Source organism: Gymnogyps californianus, chromosome Z, assembly GCF_018139145.2.
Source record: "Gymnogyps californianus isolate 813 chromosome Z, ASM1813914v2, whole genome shotgun sequence".
In the NCBI taxonomy this organism is placed as follows: domain Eukaryota; kingdom Metazoa; phylum Chordata; class Aves; order Accipitriformes; family Cathartidae; genus Gymnogyps; species Gymnogyps californianus.
Genome location: NC_059500.1, coordinates 33,436,732 through 33,452,001, shown reverse-complemented (window position 1 = coordinate 33,452,001; position 15,270 = coordinate 33,436,732). Strand labels below are relative to the sequence as shown.

The 15,270-nt window shown below is 37.8% G+C and overlaps 1 protein-coding gene across 1 annotated transcript in view; it reads right to left on the bottom strand.

Moving 5' to 3' along the window:
- The window catches only part of MEGF10 (multiple EGF like domains 10), a 107,285-nt gene that overhangs the window by 67,435 nt on the left and 24,580 nt on the right, over nucleotides 1–15,270 (bottom strand). The window contains exons 2-4 of the mRNA XM_050913103.1: nucleotides 13,772–13,903; nucleotides 10,884–10,985; nucleotides 9,015–9,115 (exon numbers count right to left, since the gene is read on the bottom strand). Of these exons, the coding sequence (XP_050769060.1) occupies nucleotides 9,015–9,115; nucleotides 10,884–10,985; nucleotides 13,772–13,887 (319 nt within the window). The 5' untranslated portion in view covers nucleotides 13,888–13,903. The remainder of the gene's footprint in view (nucleotides 1–9,014; nucleotides 9,116–10,883; nucleotides 10,986–13,771; nucleotides 13,904–15,270) is intronic.

The following is a 15,270-nucleotide window of genomic DNA, read 5'->3' as shown; positions in this document are numbered from 1 at the left end:
ATACAAGGTGAACAATGGGGAAAAGACAAAGCTGGTGTTTACAAGAAGTTTAATGGGACTACATGTGACATTTCAGTTCTGAAAGGATTGAAAATGCTCTAAAGTAATTAGGAAAAATACTTGCAAAACGTCCTGTTTTTTTCCTAATTAAACATGATGAAGCACATCATTGTCATCTTTACATTTTGTTTGGCCAAGGAAAAAGAAAGCCACAGAGAGATCAATCATACATATTATTAAAATCTTTGGTTATCTGGGATCCCAGCCATTAATTGCATATTTTTACAGCCTTTAATTTTCATTCTCAACTTTTACTTCTAATAAGCTACTTTTCTGATGTGCATTAAAATGATCTTCATTAGAAATCAACAGGGAGAATATGAATTTTTAAATGACAGATGATACAACACATTAATACAAAGCTATTTCATTGTTCTCTTTATTTATTATGAAAAGAATGACTTTAAATAATACATCACAATTTTCCATTAGTCTTATAACTAGACATGAATTACTTGCATCTTTGACGACTGTTGCCTAGTAAGTGCTGCCTTGGGCACTGAAGCTCTCCCTAAACCAAATGTGTGAAAAATCTTACCAGTAAACCATAAGACAACAGACCATAGGTTTACACATACATGTCTCTGCATGTGCACACATATGAATAACTTAGTGAATACCAACATACTCAACCCAAATTCCTGAGCACTAAGGCTAAATACAATAAAGCAACATTCCATAGCATGCTCTGTGAGACAGATGGAAAAAAATACAAAAATCAAAATGTTGTAAGAAACTGGACCCAGCAACAGGTAGAGAAGAAGCTCTTTGAGCATCTCCTTGCACTGCCCCTCACACCATGCTGAGCACATAGGTCCTTGCTACAATCCCTGTGTAACAGCACACGCTATGGCGCTGTGCAAATAATCATCAATCGCGTCCAATAATAACATAGAGTTACCTTAGAACAAATGTACAACAGATGAAACTTTGGGTCAGAGTGTTTACAATGCAGAGTCATCTCGCAAATCAGAGCTGTATTCTTTTCTTAGCCACAACAGCATAAATTATCAGTAGCGTCTTTTCAGCCACCAAAATGGTGTTCCAGTTTTCCAGTAGTAGAACGTAAATCAAACACAACTCTTCAAAACAGGCTACCACTACTAAGTCTCTACAGAAGTTATCTGTAGGTAACAATGTCAGGGGTTTTGACAGCCAAAACTCTGCTGACTCTAATGACAAAGAAATATGGGATAAGGACCACTGAAGGAAGCTGTATAATATAAATGTTGCTGCTTCCAAATAAATCCAATGAAGATCAACTAAAATTATATATATATATATATATATATGTATGGCACATAAATACAGAAATTTCTTTCTCAAAGAAGGGGTACATGTAATTTTTGCTTTGAAGAAGCTAAACTAAAGCCAAGAATGTTTCAAAAAATGCTCAAGATACACAAAAGAATTAAAGATATCTAGTATTTCCTTTTTTTTTTGTTTCTTAATGTCCCAAAATATATCTGATCAAAGAATTATTTCCTTCTACACTCTGGATGTACATAAAAACCTATTTTGCAACCAAAAGAAATTATTCTCTAGACACCTTATGGGCTAATTGATTCTTGGCAACTGAATCCTAGTTAACATACCTAAGAGACAGCATCTGTAAAAAAATTATGGCACTGATCATGGTGATAAGAGAACCACAATTTACTACATGACCTACAAAAAAGTGTAAGGTGAGGACAACATGAAAACCACTAGAACAAGCTGAAAAGACATGAATGACATCAGGGACAGAGAAACTATTTTCTCTTGGTTTTCTATGGAATTGTTGGACATGATATAAGAAAATACTTACGTGCAAGAGCAAGTGAAAAACTTAACGTGAAGTCTTTTTGATACTGAGCAGTGTAAAGAAGCACCAAAAATTCACCGGCAGCAGTAAATTGCATAAGTCATATCTTTTTCTTTTGTAAGGGAAAAATCAATTATCATATGAAAAGCAATCTTAGCTTACTCTTGCGTATTTCCCCTTTTACATCTTATTTCCCCTCTTCTTCTGTGTCTTATTGTTTCCTTCAAAATATTCTCTAAAATCTTGCCTTGCCCAACTTACAGGTCTATGTCAGCGGATCATATCCTTTTGTTTTCTTAAAGAACAAAAGGTAGATTTGCTCTTTCTGAGTATAGAGTATCAGCCAGCTTGAAGTATCTATAAAATATCTGCTGCTGCATGCGCAATTCCCTGTAGCAGCCCTTTCTGCACGATGGGAGGAGCTGCCCTGTCCCCTGGACACAAATTCACCAGGCTGCTTGAGCTCTGTTCCCACCTCAGTTGCAGGTACTGGTACTTCTGCAACCAGCTGAATGAACATGCCTTGCTGAGGAAGCTCAGCAAAGTGAATCAATGTGAAACGACATGTGTAAGCCGAAGACATTGACACCATTATTACAGCAAGCTGAAAGCGATGTCAGGCAAAGTCTTGGCCAACATGCTCGCAGATATGCCTTAGCACCACAGCTTTGGGAGGGGAGCTCATACCAGGGGGATTAAGCTAGTCATGCTAGAGGCATAGAACATGTAATACAATTTTATGTCAAGTTGCCACTTTCAAACACTGATCATGCGTCTCGTACTGATATCAATGAAGAGAGGGAGATGGTGCTCCAGCTCAAGAGAATATTGCAATTCAAACGCCTACTTATATGCTGATGGGCTCCAGCATACCCCCTGCGGTGCAAACGCAGATTGCTCCTCTATTAGTATACCTACTTAAAGTATTACAGCTGAGTGGAGTAACTCCTGTGCCTCATACTACTTCCACTTCCACTTCAACTAGAGCATATATGAAGAGTGGAACATTGTAAGACTTTAAATTTCTTAATGGCATTTTATGAATCTGCTCTCTGTGATTAAGAAAGTGACATGAAGTTATTTCATTATAAGTTACCATAGATGATATTTAGACAGCTGTGCATTGCATTATCTGATGTTAAAAGAAGATACAGAAGAATTTCGAGTAACAAAATTTGAAAAAAAGATATTTTTATCTTTAATGAAAGTTTATGCATGCATTTTGGGATCTGTTGCTTTTTCATTTTGAAAAGCCAGACATAAATCAATTAACATAAACAAAGCTTGAAATATTTGACTGCAATTATGCATGTAAGTAGATGACCAGGACAATCAACTACGGTTCCGCAACTAGACTTCCACCTTTTAAACAAATTAATCATATCATCGAATGAGCAGATACGTGAAATCAGACCTGATTTCATGAGATTTCATCTTTGAAATCTATTAAAAGAAAATTCCTATCAACTTTACAGAGAATTCATATTAGGAAAACTGGAGTAATATCTGAACTGGGTCTGCTTTTGGATTGTAAGTAGATCTCCATATTATTTTCTTCACATAAATGACTTCCAACAAAAGAAGTCATACTACATGCCTGACTGTGCTTTGTGTTTAGCATTTCTGTTAATACCACGCTATCCTGATTTGGATACCTAGTCTTTGAAAAGAGCAAATTGAAGAAATATATCCATTTTCAAAAAAGAAAAAAAAAAAGCTTTTTTAGCTGTTAAAGTTCTCAAAATTTTGTGAATTAAATTTGAATGCACAAACCATTTTAAGCTGGAAACAGAAAAAAAACTTTTCTACATATTCCACAAGGTTTAAATTCAACTTTATCAAAATTAATTAAAATAAGGTCCCTCAGCACTTATAGTACAAAATAAAATTCAAATATCTTTTAAACTATATTATAAATGTGTTTTTTCAAATAAATTCTTCACTTCACTTCTATGCCAGAACATATCCTTTGGTTAATCCTTTTTTCCTATGCTTGATGACTAGTTGCTATTAAAGTGAGTGAAATCCAGTTATGCATTAAGATAGATGGTTTATTTTCTACTTCATGACTAGAGGAAATTCAACAGGCATAATTCTCCTTTAATGTTCTTAGAAACGTGCTACACTGTCAGAAACTGTATGTGAAGTTCACGTTCAAGCTACCAAAATGTTACTAGGATCAATCTACCTTCTGCATGTGTGTCAATCTAAAAGAAAGACACCAGAAGACATCTTACAGTCTTTGAATTCTTTCATTTCAGAAACATGCTAAAAATGGAATGGACTTTGAAAATGTAAAAAAAATAAAATAGAAGACTGCAATTTTTGTAAAAACTTCTCAGTCTGTAGCTCAGCCTAGCATCCATATGCCAAATCTCCTAGGGATTGCCACTGATATTAGGAGATAAGTGACAGCAAATTATTTGGAATAAATAAGAGACAAAGTCAATCACTCAATCTGGTATGGACTTTCTAAGGCCAGGAGTAAGTTTCTTTATAGAACTTAACAGAATGATTCTATCTTTGTATCTGCATATAAATTGCATTCAGGTCACCTCAGAAAGTCCATCAGATCTAAACATTAATTACATGCACTGTAATTTTTAGGAGCAAAAATATATATAATCACCTGCGCTCCAGTTAGCCTACTCTTCTGCAGAGATACTGACAATAGTGAAAACAGAAGTCAGAAATTTCCACATTATTCATATCCTTTATAAACAGGAGTTATATGAGGAGAGCACAAACCAGGGTTAGAGTGGAAGTACTAACAGATATCTTCATGCTTATAAAACAGTTCAAGTACTGACCCCATACAATGTTGGAATTAAAATTAAAATATAATTTTTTTACCCACTTGAAGACAAACCCAAATGGCACAACTAATAAAACACAGGATAATGTTTCTATTCAGCATGACTGAACACTGCTTGCCATAATAAACTCAATCTGCAAGAGAATATATCTATACTGGCCAAAAGCTACACAACAAAAATGTGTCTATTATAATATTTATTAACATCATTTAAAACTTCCCCAAGAGGTTCCCTGAAAAGCTTCCAAGGGCTGCAGATGGAGGCTGACTTCTGATGCCACTTTGTCTCTTACTAATAGTGATGTAAATGCAGAATCATTTCAACAAACTCAGAAACATTGGAAAGACAGGTATCTGAATTAACAGACTTTTTTTTTAAACTTATGCTGGCTGTAGTGGGGTGGTCTTTTCCATAAAACTCTTAACAGATATCTACTTCTAGTGTCCCTGTCTTCTTCTTATCAATGGCATCAGTCAAAAGAAGAGGATGCTAAAATTCTGTATCAGAGTTTGGACAGTTTACAGTATAACAGTTATTTTTAATTTAGAGAAGAATAAACAAAACAAAAATTTCCATATGAGTGATAAAAAAGGCCTGTTTGTATATTTTACATATATATATATTCCACATATAAATATATTCCATATATATATACTGAATCCAAAGACAAAACACAAAAGGAATTTTCATCAAAAAGTAAAAACATAACACAAGTTTCACCTATTGGAAGTTTTCAGGAACAGGTATGGAAGCTAGAGTCACAATTCCACAGAAGTCCTGTATCCTAAGATGAATTCAAATTTATCTGTTCAGACTGGACTCCAAAAGACTCAAAAAAAGCCCGCTTAAATTTCAGCCAGTGCTTTTCTCTGGCTGTTGGTCATTCTTTTCCTTTGCGAATACAACATTTACAGACTTTAGCAACATGAGGCTGGCACATTCTTGCAATTCTTTATGCAGTGACAAATAATTCTTTTGCCACTATAGGCAGTGAAGTGACACTACCACTAGTAAGTACTACCTCTAGGGGAACGGTGACTGGTGAGTATTCATGCTGTAGATTCCTAATTATTATTTTAAAAAGGAAGTCACAAGATTTCAATTCATCACTGTACGCACTGAAGTGTTGAGTCATACCAAAATCATCTACCAGTGGAATTTTCTAATTGAGCCTTCTAAATTGAGAAGTCAAATAAAGGAACAAACAACAAAACGTCAACAGCATCATAAATATTTTAGCCTTTTAGAAGTATCCTACATCCTCCACTAAGTAAAAAATAATACACACTGTAAGGAAAATAAAACTACCCTAATGGAAATGATCTGCACGTTGTGGAGCAGCAACAGCATGAAAGAAGATATCCGCCACACTTCAAATGGCCTTCTCTTCTACCTTTGCATAGAAAAAAGGGGGGAGATGTATGTGTGTTTTTCAATGTGGTCGCCATTTTCCTGCAGAAAAAGATTTTGTGTTGGCTTTCTGCCAGTGATATTTCTGCTGTGATGACATAGGAGAAGAGTCCTCCCCATATCACTGTCTCACCATTTCATCTCAGCTGACAGCATCACACTAGCTTGCCAAGTTAAACTGGATGACTAATATTACCAATGTGTATGCAGGCATCATTCACTCTAGTACGTACAAGTTCATTACAAAGAAAGCTGGTTGAAACAATGGAAAGCATGAAATATTTGTCACCTTCTATTAACTACCGAGCTCCTCCTTTGCCCTGAATCCTCAGCTCCAGTTGAAGATCATGAGGACTGAAGGTCTCTCCATGCCTTCCAGGGTCAACCATTACAGAATCAAATAAGTGCAAAGTTAGCCCCACTGAAGGATCTTTATTTTTACATAAATTGAAGTCTGAGACATTCCAAAATTGCCTCGAAAGTCAGAGCAGACATGTCCTGAATATCAGTATTTGGCATCTTTTTATGTAATAACAGTAAAAAATTAGTACATCCAATGTGATCTGAATCTACTAGGTTCTGAATATTACTATGTTAATATAGAATTAATTTACTACATATACTATAGCTATGTAAAAGCTGTAGTCACATAAGAGAGTCATCATCACACTTTTCACATGATCAAACTGTCATATACTTCAAAAAGTATACTACTTAATAAAAAAATTAAATATGATCATTCATATATCCTGTATAATAACAAAACGTAGTTAGAAATTGGTTCTTATAAGTCTAATACATACACATTAAAAACAAAAAGATTAAAAAATTTGCCAATCCGATCTCAGATAGATCAATTTTTTTAAAAAGTTGTTTTTGAAAAATATCATTTTGACCTTGCTTTTTCATGTGCAGAAAACACTTTGAATCAAAGATCTTACTGCTGCATTTTCAAATTCCAGGAAGTGCTGTAAAACAAAAATATAAATGAGGATAGCGTGATGTGTTATGACACTCACAGGGTATAACTTTCCAGGGATACAAATAAATCCTGTCGGTTACTTCCAGTATGCACCTCACAACAAGCAGAAAGGCACAAATTAAGAAACTATTTTGCATTTGTATTGAATAAATAAATTTAACATACATACTGATAATGATTGTCAGACTCTCATTTATCGATAAAGACCAAAGACTTATGCACCACACTGCTGTCTCCAAAACTGGGTTGCAAAATCCAGCGGCAATGACAAATCTCTCGTTATCCGTTATTTCACAGAATGTTTTCCTGGACAAGCTTCTCCATACCTTGAGTGCTATGCTTCAGCACTGTCATTATAGCCATAAGGCAAACAATAAAGCAATGAACGTATCTCCATTTTTCTCATTTTCAGCTGGGAAAAAAACACCAGGTGTGCCTTAGAGAGTTAGGCTGAAAACGTGCTGTTACAGAGCCAGCCTTTCGCACGTGCCTAGGCCCAGGTCCTGCTCCAGGTTGGTGGGAGCGTGCCAGCGGGCTCCCCGCACAGACCAGATGAGTCGGGGTTTAACTGAGGGACATGACACAGAGCTTCACATGAGAGAAGCCAAAGCAGCCGCCAAAACAGCTCACACGCTGTGGCTTTCCCAATAAGCTGGGTTTTCCACTTATTTCTCTTGGCAAGGCTTGCCAATTGGTTGCCTGTTCAGAAACTGGGTGGCAAGCCCAAGGGCAGCCCCTGCAGTCCAGAGGCTCCAGCCCCTCACCAGTCTGCTCTTACAGGGCCCCACATTTCCAGAAAAAAATCAACTATACCGCCTCAGTCCCTCTGACACTGTTCGTTAAGGTTCTGCAGGTTTTTTAAATCTCATTAGAAGAGCTGAAGCAAAACCAAGGAATGGATATAGCTGTTTTTCACCGTAATGCACGCCCTTTCTGTCTCCTAAAATTAATAAAAGTATACGCACAGGTCAACATCACAAATGACGTTACAGACAAGAGATTGCCCCTGATAAACCCAGTTTTTCAAGGAGATTAAAAGATGAAGAGATTTGGTTCCCTGACTTCTGGAAAACTTACCGTTGCATTCTGTGCTGCGCATGAGCATTCACAGGGACAAATAATTTGAAATACTATTGAATTAATTTCATTTTTAGCCCTGTACATTTGCCCATCTCCAAGGATATGCTACCCTTCATAATTGCTTACCTATCACAAGTTCCCTGCTGTCAATCCTGCCGATACGAGCATCTAGCTACCCAACCCGCTGTATGACTTTGAACAACCCTATGTTAAACTACCAACCATACACTTCCAGGGCTCTGGATTAACACCTCCTCTATTTTCATTCTGCCCTTCTACTATGCTATTGAATGAACACCATTTGAAGAATCAGACCTTCCTAGGTCTGCACAAGGCCATACAAGACAGAGAAAGAGAGGTGAGCCAAGGCCACCGCCAGGCTCTGGACACAGCTCTTCCCTCTTTAGACTTAGGAAGATGTGGAGACAGGGGCATGTGCCACATGAAAAGGTGGTGCTGCTGCCTTCAAACAGTTGTTACAGATCCCTGTATCTGCAAGAGAGGCTAAGCATGGGGATCAACTGGGGCCCATGCTAAGGAGAAAAACCTTATCTTTCCCTTCTGGTTTTGAACCTCATATTTATTTACTGTGTTGGAAAATGCATTGACACTTGTGCTGTGCATTTTCCATATGATCGTTAGTTAGAATCACATCAAGGCTGGTTACTTAGACATCTGAGATCCAATTATCCTGTCATTTGCATATGCACAACACCAATTGACTTCAACGAGAGCTGCACGTGCACCACTGATGAATAACTGAGCCCCCACAACTCAGCTTCCACAAGTCACCCATCAAAAGGGAGTCAAACCAGCACTGTGATAAATGTATGGAATCTCAAAGCAAAAAAGCTAAACTTACGGACACACATTTCCCTGCTTTCATAAAATCCAGGGCAGCACTGGGATTTACGCCTGTACATCGTTTTTTCACCATGTCTGTAGGCAGTACGGTAACTGATCCTAAAGAAAAGAATGAATGGTTGTTACATAAAATTCATGGCTCAGAAACAAAACAATGTATATTCTTACACATTTTAAAAAAATTTCAGGTATCAGTAAGACGAGAGGAAAAAAGCTTGATGTAGGGATGGTTCACGGACTCTGGTGCGGGTAAAACCAAAGACCCTTATTGTTTACAAATTTGTGCTTATATAGATTCATTAGCTGTCCACGCGCTCAGGCTTGTTCCATGATTAGTTAATACTTTCTGTTCACGCGCCGCGGCTAAGCTTCTGATTGGTGCTGTCGAGCAAGACACACGTCTTCTGGCTTCAGTCTCATATCTGTTTTCCAAGTTATTTCAGTCTTCAGCTTCTTTTCTGCGCACCTGCTTTATCACTTATTTACTGCCTCATTCTATGTCTTTCAAGGCTATGAGTAATTGTTCAAGGCCGCTCGCAACACTCCCTGCGAATCCCACAGCTTGAAGAGACCTTGATTTATCTGTTGCTGAGTTCAAGAGTCCTAGTGGTTCCCCAACAAGCCTTAGGTCCATGGGTGGCTGGACAGCAGGAAAAAAAGTTAAGGATTTTGGCTACTTAACTAATATGCAAACCAGATATAGTCACTGCCTTTGCCATTAGCATCCCCTACGGAGGCTACAGGCTGGCAATACAATCAGTTTGCTGGACCATTACAGCTACCAGTTTCCAAGGGAAAGACTTCCGGGGATCATCCTCCCAAGGGTGAGTCAGCTTTCTAGGGGCAGAAATGTCGTGAGAAGAGAACTTCTGGTTAACGGAAGAGACCGGAGGGCTCAAGGGAGAGCTCGGACCTCCCGGGCAACCGGCAGCACTGCACGCCTCTCGCCAGGGGCGCGGCTGCGTTTTGCCAAACGCAGCCCTGCAGGGCAGTGGTGAGCAGCACACAGAGAAATCAGCACATAAACCCATCCAGAACTGCAGAAAATATAACTTCCTTCTGACACGAGCAAGGAGTTTTTATCAGAAGTGGGCTCTCCCACCGCTCTCTCCTCTCTGCTCCTCACCTTGTCCGTAAATCTGCCACCCCCGGCTCTCCTGGCTGCTGACCACAAACTCCACCAAGCAGTAAACACATCCCCACAACACCTGAGACAGTCTGAACTCCCAGCAAAGAACAGCTCATATATAAATGGTGTCATAGGTAAAAGAAAGTGTAATCTCTCTTTGAACTCAGTATCTGCTTTTTACGTACTATCCATACTGATCTGTCTCCTCCAGCTGCTGTGCCCCAGGGAGCCTTTCCCACTGCTGATGGTTCACACTTATGGGCATATTCCTCTGAGGAAAATGCTTTTTACAGCTGTCACCAGTTTTTAATCATTTACACCTTACTTACTTTCTGCAAGCACAAGGAGTTTCCTTTAACAAATCTTTTTATTTTCCTTTCAAGTAGCGTACACTTTCCCCAAACATAAGGTTGCAAGCAGCAAGGGGTCTCTCATGACATTTCTGAACAAATACACCTCGCAGGGCCTGGGGAATTTTATTTTGTGCATTGCATGCTTTTTCCCAACCTGTTCGTTTTCTGTTAGCACCCCATGGGATGATACACCCTGACCTGCTAATAAAACATATGTGACATTGCTTGGACAAGCATTTTCCAGTTGACACAGACCATAGCAGCTAGACAGACTAGTCACTGTAGCTAAAATATCCTACATATCATGCTTGATTTTGACAGACACAAAATCTTTACAAATACCTACAATATCAGCAGCTTGACAATATTAACAATTATACATCACCTGTGTCGTGTGCACTTAAACCAGTTCAGGATGTCAGTACAACTGGTGTAGTAAATTTGATCAAAAGGATGCGGATATGACTCTTGCACTGTAACTGAATAACTGGGGAGAGAGAGAGAGTGAAAGCAGACAGATTATCGAACGAGTCCTTTATAGTACAACCTGATTTAAGGAAGTCTTTTACAGAGTCCTGGTATATGCACAAAATACTCATGCGCAACAAAAACTCACAGAAAGTTCAAGTTTAAGTAAAACATGAACCAGTTAACTTTATAAAACAGAAGATAGCAATTGAAAGGTTTTTATTCCACCAAGCAAAGAAAAATATATATGCGGAGAGTCATCATGTCTCTACGGTATAATACATTTGATGAAATAGTACTACTAGACATTTAAAGAAAAATAATGTAAGCCTAAATTTAAAAAACCCAAAACACCAGTGCCTCAAATGAGCAACAAATTGAAGTAGTGTGTAGTACGTGTTCTCCTGTGGCAAGATACTTTTACTAACATCACTGGATAGCTGGAAAACTAGTTAAGAGCCAGAAAATGAGGTTTCTTCTGTTATCACACAAAACAGAAAAATCTCACTGGATTTTCTGAGAAATTTCTTTTAAAAACTGTAGCTGTATCCATAGCAAAACATATTCTTCGGTAGTGGAAAGGTCTGCCAGTGTATTTAGATACTAAGTGAGTGTTAGCACAGAAATACCCCTAAGTAATAATTAATGGAAAATGCTCTAACAATTATGCCATCAAACAGGCTATTCAGCAATCAGAAATTATAAATTATTAAAGTCCATACCTTGTTTACCAGTTAATTTTTAACAGAGAACCTTTTTTTTTTTCAGAAATACTATACTGAAGTCCTATTATTATTTTCTGCCAAATTATAAGTGCGTAGTCCTAGAAATAAATCTACACTCTGAAGTCCAGCGCCTCCAGAGCTGTCAGCGGGGCAAGAGGAACAGAGCCCTGTTGCAAAAGGGAAAAATGTGGAATCATCCGAGAAAACTCTTCAGCAGGCTGTTTGTGCTGGCAGTCAGTCAGTCCTTGATTGCGCAAGGGGGTTAGAAAACACAGGAATGCATGGCAAGTTCCTGCAGTAGGACTACTTGCCAGGATCAGCCAAAACACTTACTAAGTATGTAGCCCATCCGGCTTTCACTCACTTTCACTCACACTCTCTTTGACCTCTTAGCACCTATTGCAGGGTAACAGCCACAATCTCCTCTTCCTACTGTCATCACCTATGCTGAGGGAAAACACATCCAGACCCACTTGCTCTAACTGCCCAGAACTTACTCCCTGTTTTTCCTATGTCCATATGAAGGCAAGCAACCCTAATCCATCCAGCTGTCTGACCTAGTCCGACAAAACGTTGGTGGGGTGCCGATGCTTGCCTGAGGCTCTGTGCTCTTTGTTCAAGGCAGGGCATGCTCTACCCCTTCTTGCTGTGATCGCGGTTCATTTGCAAAGACCATTTTATTACTGGCTGGGGCAGATTTATTTAAAGCATATAGCACTGCCAGTGACAGCAGCAGTAAAGAGCTTGTATCTGGGGTTTTACTCTTTCATACTTATGCACCTTTGTCGCCTGCTCTGAGCAACGGCATGAATGTTTCAGTAAGTTTACTTGGAGTTCCTCCTCATTTCTGAGGCTTAGAAGAAGAAGGAAAAAACTTCATGCAATAAAATGGGCATGCTTGCTAGATATATTTTTCTTTCTGCAGACTTTGATTAGTTTGTTTTAAATACATTATGCAATGTAAATAGTTGTATTTGGGGGTTTTTCCCATTTTGCTTTCGCTACGTTGTAGCTTCCCTCAAAACAACTTTTATGTATAAAAACAGTAAACAAAGCATACACAATATAGAGCAGTATCCAGGAACATCACAGACATGTGCCTGTACACTGTAAACAGGTATTTACTATGGTAACTACTTCATATACACATTGTTGTAGAAGCCAAATTGTACACAACGGTAGAGGCAGAGACTCCAAATGCTCAGATAAATTCCTGGGAAAAGTTCTTAAGTGATTTTTTTTTTAGAGAGAGACTTTATAAAAGAGTAAATACAAGTTTCAATTTGCTTTGTAAAGATTCAGCCATAACAATTGCAAATAAATGTCCAGTGGCTTAGCAGCACTCCCAGTGATTAAACATAAACCACAGTTTACCTTAAATGCAGGAAATACCGATGTCCTCAAGTGAACAGCTAGACTGTCTCAGGGACTAGCTGATCAATCATGGGCATAATAATAATAATGAGACCATAAGGCTTCGTTTCACTACTATAAGCTAACAACAAGAAAAGAAGTACAGCAAATGATTGTGGCTCAACCTCTCCTACCTATTGTGGCATTCTTGCAATTAATGTGAATCTGGGTGAACGAATGGACCAACTAAACTGATTAATTTCTTTCTGTATGTTATAAATTTCTGAACCTCATCAAAAAAATTAAACAACAAATCTTAATTCAGATTCTGTGAATGCTGAATAGGAAAGAATCAGCATAATCAAATTTGGCCAAACTCCAATATGGTTAATTATATTTTGCATATGTAAAAGCTTCTTTTCACTTAAATTGAAAAAAGCTATTTTTATTCACTTCTTGCACTCAGATGGTTGTGTAACATTGCTCGTGCCACTGTAATGTTTTTTGCATCCTAACCCCTACTGCAAAGATGACTGAATTTCAGCCCAGTGTGAAACAGTCTTTTACTTATCCATGAACTTACCCTGCCCATGCAGTAATGCGAAATATTTTTTCCAGTTCATTACTCAACTAAAAGCTTTAAATCATTCAAAATGTGCCAAGTAAAACAAAACAAAATTATTACAATGAGAATTCATGTCATGTATTTTCCAGAAGAAAATATTACCTTTCCCAGTGGCTACACACATTGGGATCTTCCAGATTCAAAGATAAAGTTGTCCCCATCCAATGGTACAGCAATATGACATGCAAGCCAAAAAAGGAGTTCAAATGAAGAACCATCTTTCCAAAAAGGTGGCTGTAAGAAAAAATATTTATAATACATTAACAGTATTATACAAATGATAAAGGAGCTAAAACTATTGACCCATATATAATCAATATATATGATATAAAGCAACAGGTACTTCAAGAAACACACACTGCTTGCCTAGCAGCAACAATATCATGTTGGAAGAAGAACCCAAATGGGGTAGTTTCACATGAGTGGCAGAGCGGTCAGCCAGTGAACAAACTACATTTTAGAGGTCCCACTGTCCCATCAAATTACAGGCAGCCAGGTTCAGTCTGTTTAGTCATGGCTTGTCCACACCAAATGACAGAGCTGCAATTTAAAATAAAGGCTGCCATTTGCTCAAGACTGCAAGAGTAGAAAGGTTCAGCTGATGACACACTGTCAGAAATCCTGCACATCACTTACTCACAGGAGGGGTTTGTGCTACTCCATTCATTCCCAGAAGCACTCCCACTTCCTGCAGCCTACGCTGACCTCTTAAAAACCCCAGACGCCACCCTATCTCAAGCAGCATCTTTCGTAAAAAGCTCATTATCTTGCATTGTTACTGCTCTTTAAAGTAGAATTCCCCATGTAGTTTTCAAAAATACTCCCTCCTCTGCCAGTCATGCAATTCCCAAATAGAATAAACACTACGCTCATAAGAAAGTTATTGTAATAACATAAAAATCTAAAAGATTATCCTAACACTTTGACTAGGTCTATCTCTGTTTTCAAGCAAATTATTTTAATTTGCATACTGGAACACTTTCAATCCAACCTGCCATTAATCCACAAATGCCAGAATGAATGCAGGTAATAGGTAATTTGTAATGACTTATGCTACTATATTTACCTTTCAGTGAACATTTGACCTTATATCCTCATTTTCACAGAAATTTTAACACTATGTGGCTACAGAGATGATAAAAAAAATAAGATCATTGAGTTTAATCTGTAGTATAAGAAAATTATTTCTAATAAATGTTTGTTTTGAAATAATACAAATATTTTTAACAAAGTAAATTAATCAGAAATAGAAATTTCTTACTTTAAATATTATGGAACAGAATAAAGCAAACCACACCAATAACTTTATTTTAAGAGAAAAAAGTCCACTGGGCCATGAAAAAAAAAAATAGAGATGAAATAGTCTTACTTTACAATGCCTTCTTCAGAAGCCAACACAAAAAAGCTCACAAAAAGAAACTATTATATTTAAGATATCTGAGGATACAGAGATGATCCCATTTTGCTAAATCCCTCTTGAAAAATCAGGGCTGCTGAAAGACATTTCATGGTCTGTAACTGTTTCTCTGCATGCACACTGCATAGCAGAGTAGTCAATGTGCAGTTGTTTAAAAAGCAGTAAAAGCAGCTGTATTTTCAGC